General features: G+C 37.5%; 1 protein-coding gene across 1 annotated transcript in view; it reads left to right on the top strand.

Annotated features, from left to right (window-relative positions):
• The window catches only part of LOC147222726 (low density lipoprotein receptor adapter protein 1), a 52,626-nt gene that overhangs the window by 15,830 nt on the left and 15,888 nt on the right, over window positions 1-20,908 (top strand). The window contains exons 2-3 of the mRNA XM_086167069.1: window positions 12,906-13,048; window positions 15,479-15,591. Of these exons, the coding sequence (XP_086023195.1) occupies window positions 12,906-13,048; window positions 15,479-15,591 (256 nt within the window). The remainder of the gene's footprint in view (window positions 1-12,905; window positions 13,049-15,478; window positions 15,592-20,908) is intronic.

Genomic DNA, 20,908 nt, shown 5'->3' with positions numbered 1-20,908 from the left:
TAGTTTTGAAATCAATATTTAGCTTGCCATGAATATGTATTTAAAATGCATGTAAGATACAGCACAACAAGACCCTCCAAGTTAAATGTGGAGGAATAATTGTTTGTGCCACAGTTAAACACAAAACACAACGCCGCCGATTTGATTTTTTTTTTTTTTTTTTAACGCAATGCAATGCAGGAACCAACTGTCTAATGATCTGAAGAGCCCTAACCAGTGCAGTTTATAAATCTAAAAACGCTATTGTTCTCAAGCGCTTGATCCTTATCTGTTTTCATCTCATTATCTTGTGTTTTCATTCTATTTTTATACCCAGACTGATTTATCTTTTACCTTTGTTTAATCTCTCTCGCCTTATCTCCTCAGTTCCTGTACCTCCCTCTTCTTATCTTGTTTGACTATCTCATACTGATTCGTTCTCTCTTTATCATTTTGATCTACCCGATCTTATATCTATATAGGTCTCTAATCCACTCCACTTTTTTCATTTCAACTGTTATTACTTCGATTTTTAAATTGCAATGCTGAGGTACTCTTTATTTGCCTGTGTGGCACCTTTTAAAAGTACCCGTATAAAATACACTATGAATAAATGAATAAAATAAAATGAAATTCCTCTTCTTCTGCCTACGGTTATCACAAGTTATTAGTGTGTAGTGATGTATAGAAGTGTGCATTAGGGCTGATGTGATTGACTTAGGTGACACTGTGGTTAGTAGTGGTTAGTAGTGGTTAGCGCATCCGCCTCCCAAGACGGTCGCTGGTTTGATTCTGACAGGGGAGCTTTTCTGTGTGGAGTTCGCATGTTTTCCCAGTGTCTGCGTGGGTTTCCTTCAGGTTTACTGGATTTCTCCCATCGTCCAAAAACATGCAGTATAGAAATCGGAGACCCTTAATTGCCCAGACTAGCGAATGGTTGTTTGCCTCTAAATGTGGTCCCATGAATGACCCAGAATGTACCCCGCCTCTTGCCCAATTTCAGCAAAGATATGCTCCAACCCCCCTGTGAGCCTTAGTGCAGGATAAGTATAGATAATAATTGACTTAAAAAGTCTTTTGGAAATCTTTTTCTTTTGTGCCTTACATTTGCAGAACAACAAATTCAATTCTAAACTGATTTTGTTGTACCTTGGGCACTCTCTGTATCCTCAAATAACATCTGACCATCAGTCACATTCTGAATCAAATTCTTTTTGTAACAAATGCAATACTTTCTCCTCCTGCGTGTTTTATTCTGCCCTACAAATATTTTTTCTTCACTCTTGCAACTGCACAAATATTGATTTTCAAGTCTTGCTTTATGTTATTCAGATCTACTCCACATTCTATTCAGTATTGATTTCTTTGTGACACCCTTGAGATGTGTGTTATGGCAAGTGTGTACCGTTTGCTCAGGCGTAGGGTGCACACGGTTTTGCTCAGTACCACTATTGTTTTTTCAAAGTAGGTTAATCTTCTATCCCTGCCAACTAGTTTCACAATATCCTGCAAGGGCATCTTTCCCTCCTACGTGAAATAGAGATGAAATTCATGCTGTCCTCCCTTTTTTTCCCGACTATGTAATGTAAAATGGAAGTGGACGAGCCACTTTTCTGGAGTGGCTTATAGAGTATTGCTGAATTGTGCTGTCCTTCTAGCATGTTTTTAACACCGCAAGGCCTGAGGCGAAGTGAATTATGCAACAGAAGGGCACTAAAAGGCCCTATCTTAGCATACGCACACACACACACACACACACACACACACACACACACACACACACACACACACACACACACACACACACACACACACAGACAAATGCATACCCAACTGCTTAGTGCATAAAGTGAGGTTAAACATCCTCGCTGTCTGTTTGACAGTTGTGAATGCTGCCTGTGGATATAACTTTTAGCATTTCTTTTTTGCATTTCTTTTTTTGCTTGCATGAGTTTGAGAAAGAGACTTAACATTGCAGGTGTCTTAATGTGAGTACTTGTGCGTGTTCTCAAACTGAACCTGCGACTCAGCTGGAAAGGTAAATCCTGTGTCACTGTTCTTTTATGCTGAAAAATTCATCCCCCGCTCACCCTTTTTGACACATCATGTTCCTATCTGAGCTGAGCAGCAGGAGCTAACTCCTAAAAATATCTTTATAAAGTTGAGTAAATAATGAAAAGTGTTTTTTTTTTTTTTTCATCCTGCTCTGCACAGAAACAAAATGCTAGAATTATAAAAGATTATAAAAGAAAATCCCTGAAAGGACTGCTATAACTTCAAACTTCTTAAAAACATTTATAAGATCTTGCTGTCCTGGTTTCATTTTGATCATGGTGAACTACTTGTACGAAGATCAGTTAATATTAAGAATGTGCATCTATTAATCTTGTCCTTTATGCAGAGTATGCAGAGGGCTGTTGTGTTATGCTGGAAAATCATAAATGATATATGCTGGGGCACTTTTTGATTGTCAAGCAATGAATGCTGTGCAATTTTGGTTGAAGGTTAAAACAAATTCAACAAGCCTCTAAAAATCTGCCGCTACCCAAAAAAACATCAACAAGAACAGTTGGCATACCTGCAATAACCCCCGAGCGAAAGTGGATTTCTCTCTTCTGCTGCTTCTGACTCATTCCAGCTTATTTCGAGCGAATGGCAAATACTCTATATGGCCAAAAGTATATGCTGGAACTGTGATAGGATGCCCCCTTTGCAAAAAGTCATGAAATTTCCTCCCTCCTAAATATTCCATAGTCAACTGTGTTGACGTGTTTGGTAACGACAACAACCCAGCCACGGAGCGGGGTCAGCGGATGCTGAGGTGCATAGTGTGAAGAAGTCACCACCTTTCTGCAGAATGATTCGTTACAGATCTCCAAACTTCATGTGGCGTTCAGATTAGCTCAAGACCAGTGCGCAGGGAGCCTCATAGAATGGGTTTCCATGGGCGAGTAGCTTCATCCAAGCCACACATCACCAAGTGCAATGCAAAGGGTCAGATGCAGTGGTGTGAAGCACGCCGCCAATGGACTCCAGCACAGTGGAGACGCGTTCTCTGGAGCGACGAATTGCACTTCTCCTCTTCTCTATCTGGCAATCTGATCGACGACTCTGGGTTTTGCGGTCGCCAGGTCGGACGATACTTGTCTGACTGCATTGTGCCGAGTGTGAAGTTTGGTGGGGGGGATTATGGTGTGGGGTTCTTTTTCAGGAGCTGGGCTTGGCCCCTCTGTTCCAGTGAAAGGATGTTTTGGACATTTCAAGGCTCCCAATTTTGTGGGAACAGTTTGGAGCTGGTCCCTTCCTTTTCTGAAATGACTGCACCAGTGCACAAAGCGAGGTCCATAAAGACATGGATGAGTCTGGTGTGGATGAACTTGACTGGCCTGCACAGAGTCCTGACCTCAACCTGTTAGAACACCTTTGGGATAAATTAGAGAGGAGATTGAGAGCCAGGCCCTCTCTTCCAAAATAAGTGTGTGACCTCACAAATGTGCTTATGGTCAAAAATTCCCATAAACACACTCCTGAACCTTGTGGACAGTCTTCCCAGAAGAGTTGAAGCTGTTATAGCTGCAAATGGTGTACCAATATCATATTGAACCCTATGGATTAGGAATGGGATGTCACTTAAGTTCATATGTGAGTCAAGGCAGGTGAGCAAATACTTTTGGCCATATAGTAATCCAAAAATACTTTGCAAAAGAGCCTTGTTGAAAATATTTTCAGAAGCCAGTGCTTTGAATATGGAAGTGCCATTGTGTGGAAACACAAATGCTGCAAAATAAATGTATGAAATATTGTCTTTTTATTTTGCCCAGCTTGAAGTTCCTAATTAATATTGATTTATATGCATGCATTCACTTAATTGCTTTTTTTCCCCCCGATTTCATTGTATAACTTCATTGTATATTTGAAATCAAATTTACATTTTTACATTTCCAAGCTAAATCCAGCCTTAAATATTTTAAAATAACTTCAGTAAGTAAATTCATTAAGATAAATCAGATTGGTAATATAAGGGGAATATCATCAGCTAATGCTACTTTATATTTTTCCATGTCAAATTATGATGTACAAGAAAGCAAATGCATATAAATTTGAAATGATTGAATTGCTAGTTAAAGAAAATTTCCTGGGAACAGGATTCTGTAACCCATGATTTTTTTTTTTTCTGCCGAATCGCTTAAGCCTAAAAAAATTTCACCATGATCGTGACATTTTAATGCATGCATTCTGTTTGTTTACTCTGTTAATAACCTGATGCACCAAAGACAGGGGATGTGACAGTCGAGGTCTCCAACTGTGTCAAACCAGCATCTATCACTCAATTGGGTAGGTCAAAAGTGCTTGGCTGCATTAGAGGGGATTCCTCTGGGAAGCCCTTGTCTATTAAAGGGGCACAGAGATACATTGTCTTAAATGAGATCAGCAATTTCCAAAGATGTTTGTTTTATGTTACAATGGTTAGAAAAGCTTAAGATTGCTCAAGTTGTTTTTCTGGAACTGAAGGTGTTCGTGTTTGTTTTATGAGTCAAAGCTTTACCCTTGGAAAGAAAACATTATTTAATAAGAATATATTTTTTGAGAATGTTTTCTGTCAGTTCTCAAGTAAAACCTCGCCACATCTGAGAGAATATATGGCTGATGCATGAGTCGAAGTTAGTTACAAAAGTCTTCTGAACAAAGAAAAGCAAAAAGTGGCACAAAAAAAATAATAACAAAACCCTGGATCCCAAATCTTTAAGTAAAAAAAAAACTATTTAGAGTAACTCTTGCCACTCTATACATACACAGACGTGCCTTAAATGTCCTTAATTTTATGACATAGACTGGTCAGGTGCGCTACAGGCTCCTACTGTGAATATCACTCAATTTTCAATTCAAATCAGTAAAAATCATAAATGTATTTATGCCCGAACTGAAACGATCATGAGCTACTTGAGTTATAAGCATGAGGCTTCTACAATTTCTTTTTTGAGGGACCTATTTATGTTTTTATGAAAATGCTGAAATTGAAGCCGGCAGACTCCAAGGGGAAAAGATCTGTATCAGCAAAGGGAAACTCATTGCTTGTTTGAATTGCTAATGAAAACAATCCTTCCATGGTGCTGTGTGATTATGCCTTTTGAATATATTGCTGCAAGGAAGTGTCTTTGATGACAGCATGGGGTGTTTGCCTTGTAAAACGTACTGCTTTAATTTTGCTTATAAGCCTCATGTTTCAAAGTGTATTGTTGCACTGTACAAGATAGCAATCAGTCATCTATCATCTATATCATTTATCCTGCACACCTTGTTGCAGTGGGGCTGCAGCCAAAACAGCTGACATTCTGTGAGAAGCATGTTTGACCCTGAACCTGTCGGCGAATGATCGTGGGACTGCATACAGACACAAAACTGTTCATTCTTAACCCACTGCATGCTGTTTGACTATAAAAGGAAACCTAATACCAATGAGGCAAGAGTGCAAATGTTAAATCTCATTTACTGTTTCCTGTCTAATCATCTAATGCTTACCTTAAAAACCTTTAAATTATTGCCCAAATCTTGTGAAGACTAGAGAGCAACAAGAAAATAACTTATGACGCAATACTTTTTGTAGAATTTGTATTCATCAGAAGGTTTAGAACACTTCAGTGGTGATACTGTGTGAGTTTAACCTTGTTTGATGGAATTTTGCATGTGCAATTAAATTACTCATGCAGGAGATACATTCTATTAATTTGTGCAGTCTTTGGATCCTGTTATATTTCAGTTCTTAAAGCCCAAGACTGTACAGATGTCTGAACTTGGTTTTTACTCTCTGGTTAAGATTCTAAAAATAATCTTTATATTGAGAAACTGCCCTCAGGTGAGGTCTGTAATTGGTATACAGTGCAGTTACTGGCTTGATCCTATTAGGCAGTCCGGACATGAAAACTTTAAATTAGAACTGGACTGTTGATCAGAGATAGAATTTATTGTTTCCATTCTTTTTTCCTTCATTGTCAGCATTGTAGATTATATTGCGCAGCAGATAGACGAACAAGGGCATGACTTTGCATCGTTTCAGTCGCTGTGAGATGCCCACAGTGTGTAAAGTGTATATTTTTGTTTGTGTCCATGTAGGAAAAAATAAGGATAACAAGAATAACAACCGCTTAAGAAAACAAAGGAAATAAAAAAAATTCAAGAAATGAAAAAGAGGGATGTATAAGCCAGCAAAGACACGTATGATCACCTGCAGGGAGCCCATCATATACATGACTGTCTCAGAAAATTAGAATATTGTGATAAAGTTCTATATCTTCTGTAATGCAATTAAAAAAACAAAAATTACTTTTTCATGATATTCTAATATTTTGAGATAGGATTTTGGAGTTTTCTGAAAATGTAAGCCATAATCAGCAATATTAAAATAATAAAAGGTTTGCAATATTTCAGTTGATTTGTAATGAATCCAGAATGTATGACATTTTTATTTTTGTAATTGCATTACAGAAGCTAAAGAACTTCATCACAATATTCTAATTTTCTGAGACAGTCCTGTACTCTATTCATGTTTTTAGCTATGTTGGTTCAGAGATGAGATGAGGAAAGAGATGAATATATAAAGTAAGTGGAAACAGAGTTGTTTCAGCTTGTTAAATCTCTGGAACGTTGCTACAGAAGAGAGCCATTTTGACCAGGGCTTGAAAGGGTATCCATTTGCAAATGATGAGAGAAAGCAATCTTTAACATTTACATATATTTCTTGAACAATTACAATGCTTTGATTTTAACAGTGATCATTTGTAGCTCATACAGAGTGATTGTATTTTCAAAAGTTTAAACCAGGACCAACTCATGTAACGTCTGCAGCACTCAGGTCAGGGTGAAATGCCTGCTGACCTACTTAAACTGCAATGATGATAACAATAAGAGGAAAAAGAACTGCACAATTTTTAGAATCATGAATGGCACCTTTTGCACAGCATCATACCAACTGCACACCAACTGTCACTGTCTGCACAGCAAATATTTGATCAGTCTTCACAATGGGATGCCAGCTTGAGCTCCATTAGGATTCGAATGTCTGTGTCGACCTTTCATTTGAAACATATAATAATTTCTGCTCCCCCAAAATAATCTCTGTGCTAATCCCATTAAAATCCCTGGACACTTGTTCGGACAGAACATACTTCTTTAAGCAGAGAGACGAGAGGCGATTTTTACATCTATGAGCCAGAAAAATGAAACTTCACATTTCATGATTCACAAAGCCCTTACTGGATGCTGCTGATGGGAGGGACAAGGGCTATGTTTTACATATTAATTGCTCTCAAAGTCAATTAACATTCTGGACATTGTGTTGAATTCTTTCATCTATTTTTCATGACTAATATTCCCTTTTATCCATCCTCTTGTCTAGGACTGCTGTGCAGTTCCGTTTATATAAATGGATAGCTTAAAAAATAGAGTAACGGCAGAATTTCATGTAGGATACAGCACAGATAGCCATGACAATAGAGGTGACGCTGATGAAAACAGCCACAGGGGAGAGCTGGCAGTTTGTTAGGGATAAGGTCATTTATGGTAATGGCTGACATACATCTGTTTTCATAATATGGTTAAAAAAGGGCATATTTTATTTATTGTAATATATGCAGGGCACTTAACACTGTTTTCTGAATGAAAATCAACTGAAGATCAACAAAAGCTGACACTTGTATCCTCTAACTTAACCTAACATTCATCAAATCACCATGAGATCACGTGATGTAAGTTAAATGTCAGGACTCACGATAAATTAGTCTTAGTCTGCAAAAGGTCCAATATGCAACATTATAATTACCAGTAATCTTGTGGCCTTACATCTTTTCACAGATCTTACAGATTATTGCAATTTCTTATTTATTTGTTTTACTCCAGAAGAACAGAATCAGCTATGATAAATGCAGTGTACATTGTGTTATTGATAATTCCTATCATATTTTCACCATTTTCATTTGGTCAGCCAGTCTATTGTCATTGTCGTAGTGATATGTCAGTAGCATTGACGGGCTGATTCCCCGACATAGCAGTGACCAATCTGACTATTTCTTTCCAGTATGTCTGGCGCCTTCTTGAAGATTTGAGTCCCATTTTATTACACAGTATCTATGGGTTCTTTTCATTCCCCTAAATTCCTTTAATCTGTGTAATCTTAGTTCAGTACTTAAAAAATGTATTCTTATGTCTCAGTATCTGCTTCAAGATTATTAACCGCCATGATATCAGCCAAATCAACTAATTCCTGTTTTTCTGTCACAGATCCCCTCAGTCCCCTGCAGTCATATAAGCTGCATATCAGTGCTGGAGATATGATTCAACATTATAGTTCTGATGAAAAGCAGATTGCATGTTTGAAGTGAAAGCACTTAATGAAGGGTTTGGGTGAAAAGCAGATTATACATACTGACTCCCGGAAGGCAAATAATGGAGTCATGAACCTCAATTATACACCAGAGATGTTTTTTTTTTTTCCAGTCAAGATGAAGTAAAAGTTCATAAAGGAATATTTTTGTATAATACAGTGAAAGATTGTTTAACAATACAACATGAATCCAATGTATTTATTCATCTGTTGACAGTCTCTTTTGTAGAAGTAGAATTATGATGTGGGGTCAAAAAGGTTGTGAATTACAATGTTGTGAAAATCAATGATATGGGTCTAATGAAAGCAAAGTTTATCATTATAAATAAGAGCATATAAAAGAAATGCCAAAAAAGCAAAAAAAAAAGGAAGGAAATTTTGTCTGCCTCTGTCTAAAGAAGTAAGTTAAGAATCAATATATTGACAAAGTATCATTGATAGAGAACATGACTAAACATGACTAAAGAGTGACTCTTGCCAAATATACATACCGGTACATTTCTGTAACTTTATTTACGTATATTTAGTTATATATCTTTTAAAAAAAAAGTTTCACCATATAAGATTCAAACTATAGCAATGCCTTCCAACTTTCCCATTAAATTCTAAATTACTAACTATGTATAAACATGTTTTAGAGTGTACTAAGTCCCTTGAAAACACAGAAATCATGGAAGTTGATCAGTGAAAATATACTCCTGACGACAATCCATTTGTTTTCATTTGAACTTGCTAGTTTTTCCAAAAATATGTTGCAAAAAGTTAAGAAGTTGTGAGTAGCAAGTATGACTAAATGGGCAACACAGCGACACTGCAGGTGCTGATGTTTTGAATTAGAAAGATCTATTTCTGCACTATAGAGTGACAGTATTGCAGTGGCAACATTACAAAATAGCGTGACGGGATGTTTTGCATCGCTGCTCACAAGATGATTGATGTTGAGTTTCAAGATTTAGGAGGCGCTTCAGTTCAAAGGCACCGTAATACCACCGATATCCCATCACTTGTAGGTTTGCTTGCTCCTTGTGATGCTCAGCCAAGGTGTTCAGTAATGTAATTTGCAGGTCCCACCTCTTCTGCCTCTACAGGGTTTTCAGTGATAGTGCCTGTGGTTGCTTAGCAACATATGCTGTTTGATCCCTGAGCTATCTGTTATTGTTGATGTCAATATTTGAAGAGCTGCTGAAACCAGAGCTCTGAGTTTGAAGTCGATAAAGATCCCAGGCCCCTCTCAAAAAGCTTGTATCTTATTTATTGGCAAAATTTTCACCTTGTGGATAAAACATGAGGGATTACACTATGCATCTACTATGACTGTAGACTAGGATGGCCAATGTAATTAAAAAAAAAAAATCCTTTCATGATATTTATTCTGTATATTCCTCAGTATGAAAATCACATCCTCACACTGTGTATGAACCACATTTTTTTTTTTCCTCAAGAGTAGTACTACAAGTATTTAATATTAAATAAGAGGTTGTGCATAGTGAATCTAATTTAATTTGAAAAACACGTTTGGTTCCTAATTATCTCCCTAATTCTACATAACTATCTAAATTGCTTGCTGATTTTACATTGTTTTTATTTTTTCCAAAGTGTGTACTTGTGGCATTTGCTGATAATTTTCAAAAACAATTAAGTGGATTTACTGATTGAATAACTAATGATTTGTTCGTGTGGATAGAATGAAATGATATATTGAGGTTTTCAATAGAACCTTAATAAACAATACAATTCAATATGATATCCCAGTTTGACAATTTTGATACGTGGCTATTTATTGTAGCTATTTGACACACCTAATGAAGTACCAGGGAAAATATCAAAACAATCACAGCATTGCGTTGTTGGCTGTGACGTTACAGTAGGTGAGAGCAATCACTGCAGGATTAGCCATTCAAATACCGTAAGACGATGCAGAGCGTGAAGTCAAGCACTTTGCTTACACTTGATTATCCCTTAAGGCAGAACCAGAAATCAGTCACCCCACCAACACACACGCACACATACGACACACACACACACCATCCGAGCCTACACCATCTCCCCTGAATGCACGGCCTATTTTCCCTGTCAAGGTGGTGTCCCAGATTCCTGGTTCCATCAGATAACTGCAACGCAAAGAGAATATGGATGTAGAGGATGGGGATGTCAGTTTGGACAGATATCAAGCCAGATATTTCATATGCTTGGGAACTGACGGTGTATTCATTCCAGTGGTTTGAAATGGAGGTGGTGTATGAGACCTCCTCAGAAAAAAAAATGTCCTACTTTGGATGTGTGTACATGGAAATGGGAAATATAGGATGTTTTTTCTTTTTGACCCTTAAGCGGTGTCTTTTTCCCCTGCACTTTTTCCAATTAATTTAAATGATGATATCTTTGGAACGACATAGCACATGCTACATACTCCCTCTTTTGCTTTTTGGTCTCAGGGATCATAACATACTTGTGTTATTAATCCACTGCCTGTGCAGATCAGAATAAATTGTGTTGAGATTTTTGTCCTCTTGGTGCAAATCAAATTTAGGAGCCAAAAAGAGACACAGCTAGTGATGACTGGATGTAGATGAAGACGTGTGGAATACAAGATGTAGCGCAAGCATTTACCCGAGTCAGATCAGCTACATGGGTTAGTTGTTCATTGAAGTGATGCATTTCCCAGTGCTCAACATCATAGGGAATATGATGAAGTTACATGAATGAGCCTCAGACACTGCGTAGCAGAATTTAATAGAATGGCTGTATCTTCATTATAAATCACTGATAACTTTAGTGTTTTCCCAGCACAGCTTTTGGATGAACATAATGGAATCAGTGCATTCTCCACAACAGATGAAGTGTGAAAGCGTTGGCAGACGTGAATTTAATAAAGATAGGCACGTCATCAGTACACCACCGCTAGCCCTCTATATCCAAATTGCAAATTCTAGTCCTTCTCTGTTTTTTTTTTTTTTTTAAATCATTAAAATCCAATTAGCTTCCTACCACTTATTCCTGTCACTCTTATCAGTTCCAGTCCCTCTGTAGATCTACACAAGGTTTATTAAAAATTTAAGCACTTCTCTTTCCAGAGGGATAATATATTGGAAACCTCGCAGCATCAACATGATCCTGTTTAATTATTGATGAGTGAAGCCTGGTGATATCAACATGGACTCTGCTGCATTTAGCCTTGTAATTTCATGACCAAAGTGGTAACCTTCTGGGTTACAAAGAGAAGGCGATGAGATTGCCAAAAAAAATGCAGTTCCCCAACTTTGATTGTTCCTAAAGAAGCATAAAGTTAAAGACCCAACTACGGTGCAGAGGAAGGATGACTAACTGTGTGACCTCATTTGAAATGATCCATCCTTTAGTATTTTTTTGTAGACTAAAATGTCAGAAAGGGTTTCGTAATTGGTTCTTCTTTGGCCAATCCCCGACGATAGGCAGAATATGAACAGATGCACATGAAACATACCAGGTTATTTGTCACATCATTCATGTTTGTCAAATGATGAACTACTATTTCCTATCGTGGACAGCAATAAAATACAAACAAGCAATGCTATTGCCCTTTACTAGACTTGTCACATTTAATAACATCACATTTGCTCTGTAGCTGAAGCGGTCCTGCAGTGTGATCGAAGATGAGTAAATAATTCAGAGTTATTGGAGCCAGTGCAAGCTTGTGATTCTCTACAGTTCGCCTTCACAGCTGCATGGGGCCTGCCAGTGACAGATGGCCCAGCCCATGTGGACAGTTCAGTGCCAGTATATCCCAATAGAGATTGGGCTGATTGTGCATGTCTGTCTTTATCTTTCTTGCCACTGTCTTCTAATACTCTGTCAATCTTACTCTCTCTCTGAATCTCTACTATGAAGACCGATATCTTTACATGATGCCAAAAAAAAAACAACCAAACGCCAGGGATTTCTGTTTCAGTGGTCAGCGTAATTGAAAATTTCATCTGAAAAATAGATTCAGTCTAATTCTGGGACTATATGACTCCTCCAACACTGATTTCCCTATTAAGTTTGGTCTTTTGTATAGTTTTGCTACATCATTTTGGTGTGTTTTTTTCGACAATATGACATTCAGGTGACACTTCAAAAACATTTCAATGCATCTGCATGGATAGCACGCTTGGCGCACACACATACACACGCACACTCACACACACACACACTGTAAACGCCATCTTGTTGCTACTTGTTGGAGATCGGAACACCAACAGGACATCACGGCTATGCTATTGAGTTACAGCCTGCTGATTTTTTGGCTGCTAGAGCTTGTGCTACAAATTGTAAGCACAGTGTGGATTGTGTGCGTTAATTAGGTTTCCAGTCCAGTGTTCATGTCCCGACAATCTATTTTAGATACCATCAGCCTTATCCTGACACAATTACTACGTTTCGTCTTTTGTAACAGATGAAACCCTTTTCCTGAATGCATTCATATATAGATTTAATATTTTGTGACACTGTACTCTAACCTGTTCATTCATCTACTGTCATAAAGCTTCATGTGTATAATTGCTGACATCCTGCCTCTTTTTCTGATCAGAGCTGCCCGAAAACTGGACAGACACCAAGGAGACTCTGCTGGAGGGGATGGTGTTTAATTTGAAGTACCTGGGTATGACTCTGGTGGGTCAGCCCAAAGGAGAGGACATGGCCGCAGCTGCCATACGCAGGATTGTTGCCATGGTGAGTGGGCCATGGATCATACTGAGTCTCACAATTAAGCCTTTCTGAAAGGGCTGGCTTAAATGTTTCAATCTTACACGGTCCGAGATGCAATGATCTCAAGCAGTGAAAGAATTCTGTAATCTAGCAAATCAACCGGTGATGGACTCTGCCAATCACTAAGAGCTGATATATATTTGCCCAAGCAACTGCTTTAAAGTTTAATAGAAACAGCCTATTTTGTCTTATATGGGGTTTTTCCCCCTTTCAAGACCAGCCCGCTCACTAAATGATGTTGATATCAGATATTTAAGTATTAATAGAAATTGTTAGAATAACTTTTATGATGTTAGAAAGCCATCTAGTTTAAGCGGAGGTTGACCTGAAGAAAAATAAATGACCTGTTTTCATTTACAACGTATGAATGTAACTAATTACTCATGCAAATAATTGGTTTCCACGGCCACTGAAACATAACAAAGTTTTGGAGTTAAACCTAAAATGTCTTGCCTAATGGCACAAGGAGCATTTTCTTTTGCTAGTTGTCCATAAAATGTTGTTGTACATTTGACTGGAAACTAATGAGCGACTAGAACGGCACATTTTTTACGGTGACATTTTCAGACGGATTTTTGAAATCGAGGAAATACTGCTTAACATACGTATTAGGCCTTTTTTTTTTCCTCCTATTAAATGACAAAGCAAGGGAAAGACAGGATTGTGACTTTTTCATGTATGACAAACTAACAGAGACTAGTTTTGACTAGTTTTGTGACAGTGAAAGATCATTTATGGTTAATGATTTGGTAGGAAAAGATCATAGGTAGGAATTAATTTCGAATTTATCTTGGTTTGGACATCTCAAAAAATGATTTTTTTTTTTCCTTTTCAGGTAATTTCCAGCAAAATATCTTGCCAAGGTTATCTGAGAATTCATGCCAACAAATCTCAAGTGACAAAAGATCGCTGTTTTTGTTTTTTCCTTTTTTTTTTTTTAAATACAAGATGCCCTTTATGAGTCATTCAGTTTGCCATTAAACAGAGTCCCACTGCAGAAATCCATTATGGGCGCTTTCAGAGTTGTTATCCTGAAAGTGCCCATACTTATTATTAAGTATCTGCACAAAACTTTGACGTTCAGAATTTGGAAAGGTTGCAATGCTTATCTCAGAGGAAAAGCGCCAACTTTCTTGATGTGGAGTTTTTGTTATATTTATATCACATTCAGGATTGTGGTCTAAGAAAATAGTTATAAGATGTTATAGCGACTTAATGGTCTATATAATGATTGTAGTGAGCTGCTTACAGAAATGACACAGCTCTACAATGTCAACAATGTAGACAGAAAATGTGCTATATTTTTGCATGGGCTCACACTAACCCACAAACTGTGTTCATTTTTTTTTTTTTGAAATTCCATTCATCCTCTGCCATGTCATTACACTTGTGCACGTCGTCACTGTGTGAGAATTTGTAATATTTTTTAAGGCTTTCTCTACAGAAATAAAAGCCTGACAGTGGCTGCCAATTGCAACCCCACCACTTCCCAAATAGGGATGGAAACTAATATCGAGATTAAGATTCAATTGATTTTTATCAGGACAGAAAAAGTAAACTCAATTTCCTATGTCTGCTCCCTTGAATCAACTCGAATCATATTAGTGAATGAATTTATGTCCCATTTGCTGCATGTTTTAGTCAGACATAAGACCCCATCAAGGGAACTAAGCAGGGAAGGGCTGAACTTTGTGTTTCACAAATTTATTGGCACCTGCCAAGTAAGGAAACATTTCTGCCAGGAACGCAGACTGTTAGCGTTCCCAGGAAGCAGCTCTACCCACTCTATTACTGTTAGTTTTGTGTAATTAAATTTTATGTGGTTTAAAAAACAAAACGTTTGTTCATATCTAACCACATGAGATGACACCATTCTTGTCCTTTTGTATTTCATAAATATTAATGTAAAATAGACATTGAATTATTTCTTCTACTACAATATTACTTTATTCCCACTCCACTGAATTGTGATAAGCTCGATATTCTTTGTGGGAGAACACACACCCATTTGCTTGCTAATTGCATGAGAAGGAGGTCAATGTCATTGTCAACAGGCAGCCTTACAGTCGGCTAACTCAGCACTGTGGTCGTATCTGACGAAATTCCAGATGGAGCCGAGCGGCAGGAGGATTCGGTCGCTGCCAGGCTGACATCAGGCTCTCGGTCTGGACTACACATTGCGGCATTTTACCCTCCATTCTGTCACATGATATCCAAAACAAATTTTCAGGAATATTCTTCAGCTTTGGAACAGAGTTTGACTTCGATTTATATGAAATCTGAATTTATTTTATTCAGTTTTTTGGGGTGTGTTAATCGTGTTAAATTAAGGCAAGGATTTGTTTTCAATTCTGTCTCCTGTACCTTTTTTTTTTTTTTTTTTTTAATCTACAGGCCAGAGCCGGTGCAAAGAAGTTTCGTAAAGTAACACTGACAGTTTCACCCAAAGGCATCATCATCACAGACACAGAGACAACAGATCTCATAGAGAATGTCTCCATATACAGGTATGTAATCAGTACTTTTTCCCCATCAGTATTAAGCATACTATCTTCCGTAGAATCCTGAGCATATGGATTGAAAACCTACAATAAAGCATACCTGAGATACTGCTATTTGCATTTTTCACACTATGCTGTAAACACAGGTCTATACATTTACAGTAATGATCCTTTTCCTTGGTCTGGAAGTTCAGACTTTTTTAATGGAGGATGAGAAAATTGATATAGACAATCACTTTTACCAGCATTTGATCAGAGCAGTAGATCTTGGGTTTTATACTAAGCATAGTGCATTCGGTGTCTCTACTTCAATAGATTGTTCTAAACTTTAGGCCAAATTGAGCCAGGCTAAATTTCACCAAAAGAGATTGTGCATTTTCTAAGTTGTCATGATGACAAAAATAAATTACATTTTCCTGCCATATTGGTATAATGTGAAAAAATTGAAGCCATTCAACCTGACAGGCTGCTAACCTCAGGTTCATTTCCATCAGCAAATCAATCAATGTCAGTAACCGTGTCAAAAAAAGCAGGCGCATATTCATGTCATATTGAATAGTTTACAAAATGTTAATATGAAACCACAACTAACTGAATCAATTTTTATAAAAGATAATAAAACTGAGCACCTCTGTTGGAATGTTCATGTACCAGAATATCATGGGATTGTTCCAAGTGCTGCCTTTCCTGAATTTCCATCCTAAATAGGATCTGATCATTCACATTATTCATCCAGTGATTTTAGACAGAATACCATGGAATGTAATATTAATAGGCTCTCAAGACATGTCTGAGTCAAGAAATGCAATTCTTAATGCATTAACAAATCCAGAACTAGGATTTTTGTGTACTTAATAAGTCATTTTAGTCATTCTTCTACTTATTTTTTTTCTACAAATATTTTGCTATTTAAAATGTTCCAAGTCAATACATTGCTGAAAAAAGTCAAATGCATTTATAATCGGTCCAAACTGGAATCGTATAATTTCTACCTATCACTCTTTCATTTTTAATGCTTTGTGCTCGAGAATATTAAATATTATAATAGAAATATTCAATGTTAATTCTATTCTAATCACGTTGGTCAAGTCTGAGTGAAGTCACAACTCACTAGTATCTGAGCAAGATGTTTTTATACATGAAGCAGTCGCAATGCAAATAGTTTTCCTCCTTTTATTTGACATTTCAATAGAATTCTTGTCTTAGTTCATGTTGAAATGTAGAGCCAAACTATAGGCAGCCCGTGCGTTCTCTCTTTTGTCCAACCTAACAGTTTACTCACTCGGATCTCATGCTAGATGAATTTGCCCCCCTTAAAAAAACTAGTAATGGAGCAGGAGCATGTCTTTCAGGAAAACCCACTCTTTGAATGGTAGTTGTGGACTGCGATCATTTGTTTGGCTTGCTTCCCTTTCTGGTGATACAGAGATGGTCATTGAGGATTAGTTCTAAATATACTATCCTTGGACTATGATGACAGAACAGGCTGCAATCAAATTGTGTGCGTGTGTGCATAGCGTGTGCGCGCACGTGTGTGTGCGTCCGTGCGCACAAACAGGTCTGCATATCCTTCTGAAACACCTTATCAGTGGGAACAGACCACAGGCCAGGGAATCTGCCTTCTCTTTGATCTCATCCCCATTCATCACTTATCCTCCCCTCTTCTCCTTCATTCGTTCACTCCAAGTAAATCCATCTTTTTCCTGTCATAGAAACGCTCAGTGCTGGCATACCAGTCTCCTAATTGCCCACTTTGAAACCTTTGCTGCGAGTCTTTCCCGGCCCCCCACGGAGTATTGATAGAGGAAAAATCGAGTGCCCACATACCGCGCTTGGGTTGACTGGGGATTGATTTATCCAATTTAGAAGGCCCCACCCCCACATTCTCCTCCCTTTGAGCCGCGTTCGTCTCTTGCCCCTCCTGTTTTTCCTCTACATAATCCATTTATTGGCCAAGGAAGCAAGTGGATTAAGAAAGAAAGTGGGGAGGAAAGAGAACACATATTTGACACACATATAAATAAGAATATATACACATATGTAGATGCTTGGATGGTCATGTGTAAAACTGTGCACAATTGTATGTTTCGTACATAAAAAAAAAAAAAATTTCATGATATTCTAATATTTTGAGATAGGATTTTTGAGTTGTCTTAAGATGTAAGCCATAATCAGCAATATTGAAATAATAAAAGGCTCGCAATATTTCAGTTGATTTGTAATGAATCCAGTATGTATCACATTTTTGTTTAATTAATTGCATTCCAGAAGATAAATAACTTTATCACAATATTCTAATTTTCTGAGACGGTCCTGTAAGTACGGTTCTTACAGAGGAAATATATATATATATATATATATATATATATATATGTATGTATGTATGTGTGTGTGTGTGTGTGTGTGTGTGTGTGTGTGTGTGTGTGTGTGTGTGTGTGTGTGTGTGTGTGTGTGTGTGTGTGTTGTATGTATGTATGTATGTATATAAATGCATTTTTTTTGTGAAGTTAACCATATTCACTTACAGGAAGTCAGGATGTGTCTTCCTGGGAAGGTTTAACTTGAGATGAATAACATTATGCCCCGTATAGAAAATGTAATATTATAACATATATACATATATGCACAATATCAATGCAATTCACTCTGTGGTGCGCAAACAAAGTAATAAAGTAATTGAAAATTCGCAAGTCAGTCAAAGTTAAGATCAATGTGTAGCAACATGTGGCGTTCATGCTAACACTCTCTGAACCTTAGCAGTATTATGGACAAATGCCTATCACAATTTCTCGTTTTACCAAAAAATGCCCCATAAATTGATGTTGTTCAGCTATAAATAAATATTCAAGGGAAATCAAGAGTCCAGCATAAATCGCTCTAGATTTTTCCAGCTTCATTATTTATAATATTATTACAAAGCATAATGCAGTTACACTATTGCCAAGTCTTCACTGTTTTTTTCTTGGAGTGTTATCAAGGCCCTGTGAGGGAGGAAGTGTTTCATTTTCTGCCTCTACTTTATTAAGCGTGATGAATGACAGCCAACCAGGAAATACACACAGTGTGATTTTAAAATGATCATTAATCTAATAAACAGAGCAGGATCCACCTAGACTTGTAATCACAATTGATAATCTGACATGTACTTCCAGCAAAAGTATATGGATCAGGAAAACATTCAGGTCAAAGAAGGCGAGCTAAACCCGTGGTTAATACCCGGCCATTGGAATGATGCACTGTGTAAAATACAGGTGCATTGATCAATCATCTGGAAGCATTTTCTATTTTAAAAGCCATTAAAAAAAAAATTCAGACATGTCTGCACTGCTTTACTAAGTTTACTAAATTTCAAAACTGAATCAAAACTCATTACCGGACCGATGCTGGATATAAAGTTTAAAAACCCCATTCTGCTGTTGAACTGAACACCATATTGCTATTCAGAATCACAAAACCTTTGAAGTGTGAACTTCGGTTTGGGCTTTGTACTGGAAATTTTAAAATATTTCAATTGATACTCTGGTTTTCCTGCTCACCTCTCAAACACCGGCGCTGTTCGCTTGGCAGAGATCAAAAGCTTGCAGTCCACGCAACCCCTTTGGAGATATGATGGAGCCTGACAGCTCAGCTCCTGTTGTTCAAGCTCAGGGAAAGCTCTTTTCCATTATTTATTTTTTGTTGTTGTTTCAAGCTGAAGGCTTTCTAAAAAAATTTCGATCCGCTGTGCGCAATGAGTGACAGCCCCCGCGCAAGATTTATATCACACTTCATGTGACATCAATTTCAGATGGGGCTTGTTTGTCTTTGCTGGGAAGATTTAATCTTAAATGTGTATTCACTCCAAGGAGATATCTTTATTTGTACATTCACATTATTCACTCATGGATGCCATTGTGTAATAAACAATATTCTTAGTTCCCAATCTCTGCTATAATTTGCATATCTGTGACACTCTTGTTGCTCTTGGTTGAGAGGTGATTATTTCTTTATTTTTATTCTTCTCCATGAGGTTGGTATTTTGTGTTCAGACCATTATTTACATTGGTTGGGTACCAAACTCTAAAATAGGGCACTGCAATTAAAGCCCCAATATAAGTTCTATGATAGGGAAGCAAGGGGGTTGGGAGGATGGGGAGGGTGCACGCATAAGACTGAGTGTCCTGGGCATTGCTATATGGGTCATGTATCAATAGTGGAAGCCTGCAAACAATCTGGGTAGGAGATGTGAAGGCTAGTTATTCCAAGCTTGTTTTTTTTTTGACAGCATGAATTACTTCATTTTCAGGGCTGCTTTTGAAGTAGGGTTGCAAATGAGTGCCTGATGCTCTTTGTTTACAGTTTTTAAGCCACTCTGCAGTCTGCAGGCTGACAGATTATGTGAAGATTTACACCAACTGCAGGCCCATGGTGACACTGAGTATCACAAATTGTGATGGAGACTTTGATCTAATTCATTGAGGGGGAAAAAATAACATTTGTACCACAACAATGCATCTCATGTCATTGCAGTAGACAGATTTCCCTTTTATTGAAATGTATGCGAATAAAACGGCAATATCTGTAAAAGCCCTAAATCAAGCTTTCACAGAATGGACATTTTAGACCTTCTTTTTTAATTAATTCAGTGTCGTCATTTTCTCATAATTGTTGACCAATGTATAACAAATTCCCTTATTCTGCGTTCTTAATACTCATATAACTAATCATTTGTTTTCAATTCATCTATTGTCTATGTCATGTCATTTCTCACTGTTTCCTTATCTGTTTTTTGCTCCTTTTTGGGTTCGGGGGATTTTTAAGGTGACTTATTGTTATGACGGGTTACTTTTACAAGATTCTGAAAACAAATTAATTTTTTACTGATAAGCAAACCAATATTTATTCTATGCCTGGATCCAGCCAGTAGAGTCACTATACGAGTTCTGATGGAATAAATATTAGTATAAATCCATATAACAGCTACATTATAAATCATTATATATATGTACACATGTTGCCTAGAGAGATCTTTCTCTTTTTGCCCCTAAATGTAAAAATTCTTGTGTCCCAGGTCAAGTGCATCACCCCTGTGGCTCATTTACACATGTACCTTATTCCACAAACCTCATACAGTCCCCTTAGTTTATGTAAAAACCTCACAGACATGGGGAGGGTGTTGAAATCAATACAGCAGCTAATAGCCTGCATAAAATCTGACAAAGCAAATCCACTACCTTTTGTGTACCTGGCATCTGTAGACCACAGAGGTTATTGCTGGAGAACAAATGGCTCAGTGGACCGACTCGATGGTTTTAGATAACCATTGAGAATAAAGGGCAGTGAC

Source organism: Fistularia commersonii, chromosome 20 (assembly GCF_037954325.1).
Source record: "Fistularia commersonii isolate RoL2024-O1a breed Wild chromosome 20, RoL_Fcom_v1.0, whole genome shotgun sequence".
NCBI classification, from domain to species: Eukaryota; Metazoa; Chordata; class Actinopteri; order Syngnathiformes; family Fistulariidae; genus Fistularia; species Fistularia commersonii.
Note: the sequence above shows the minus strand (reverse complement) of the source record. Positions and strands in the feature narration are given on the sequence as shown.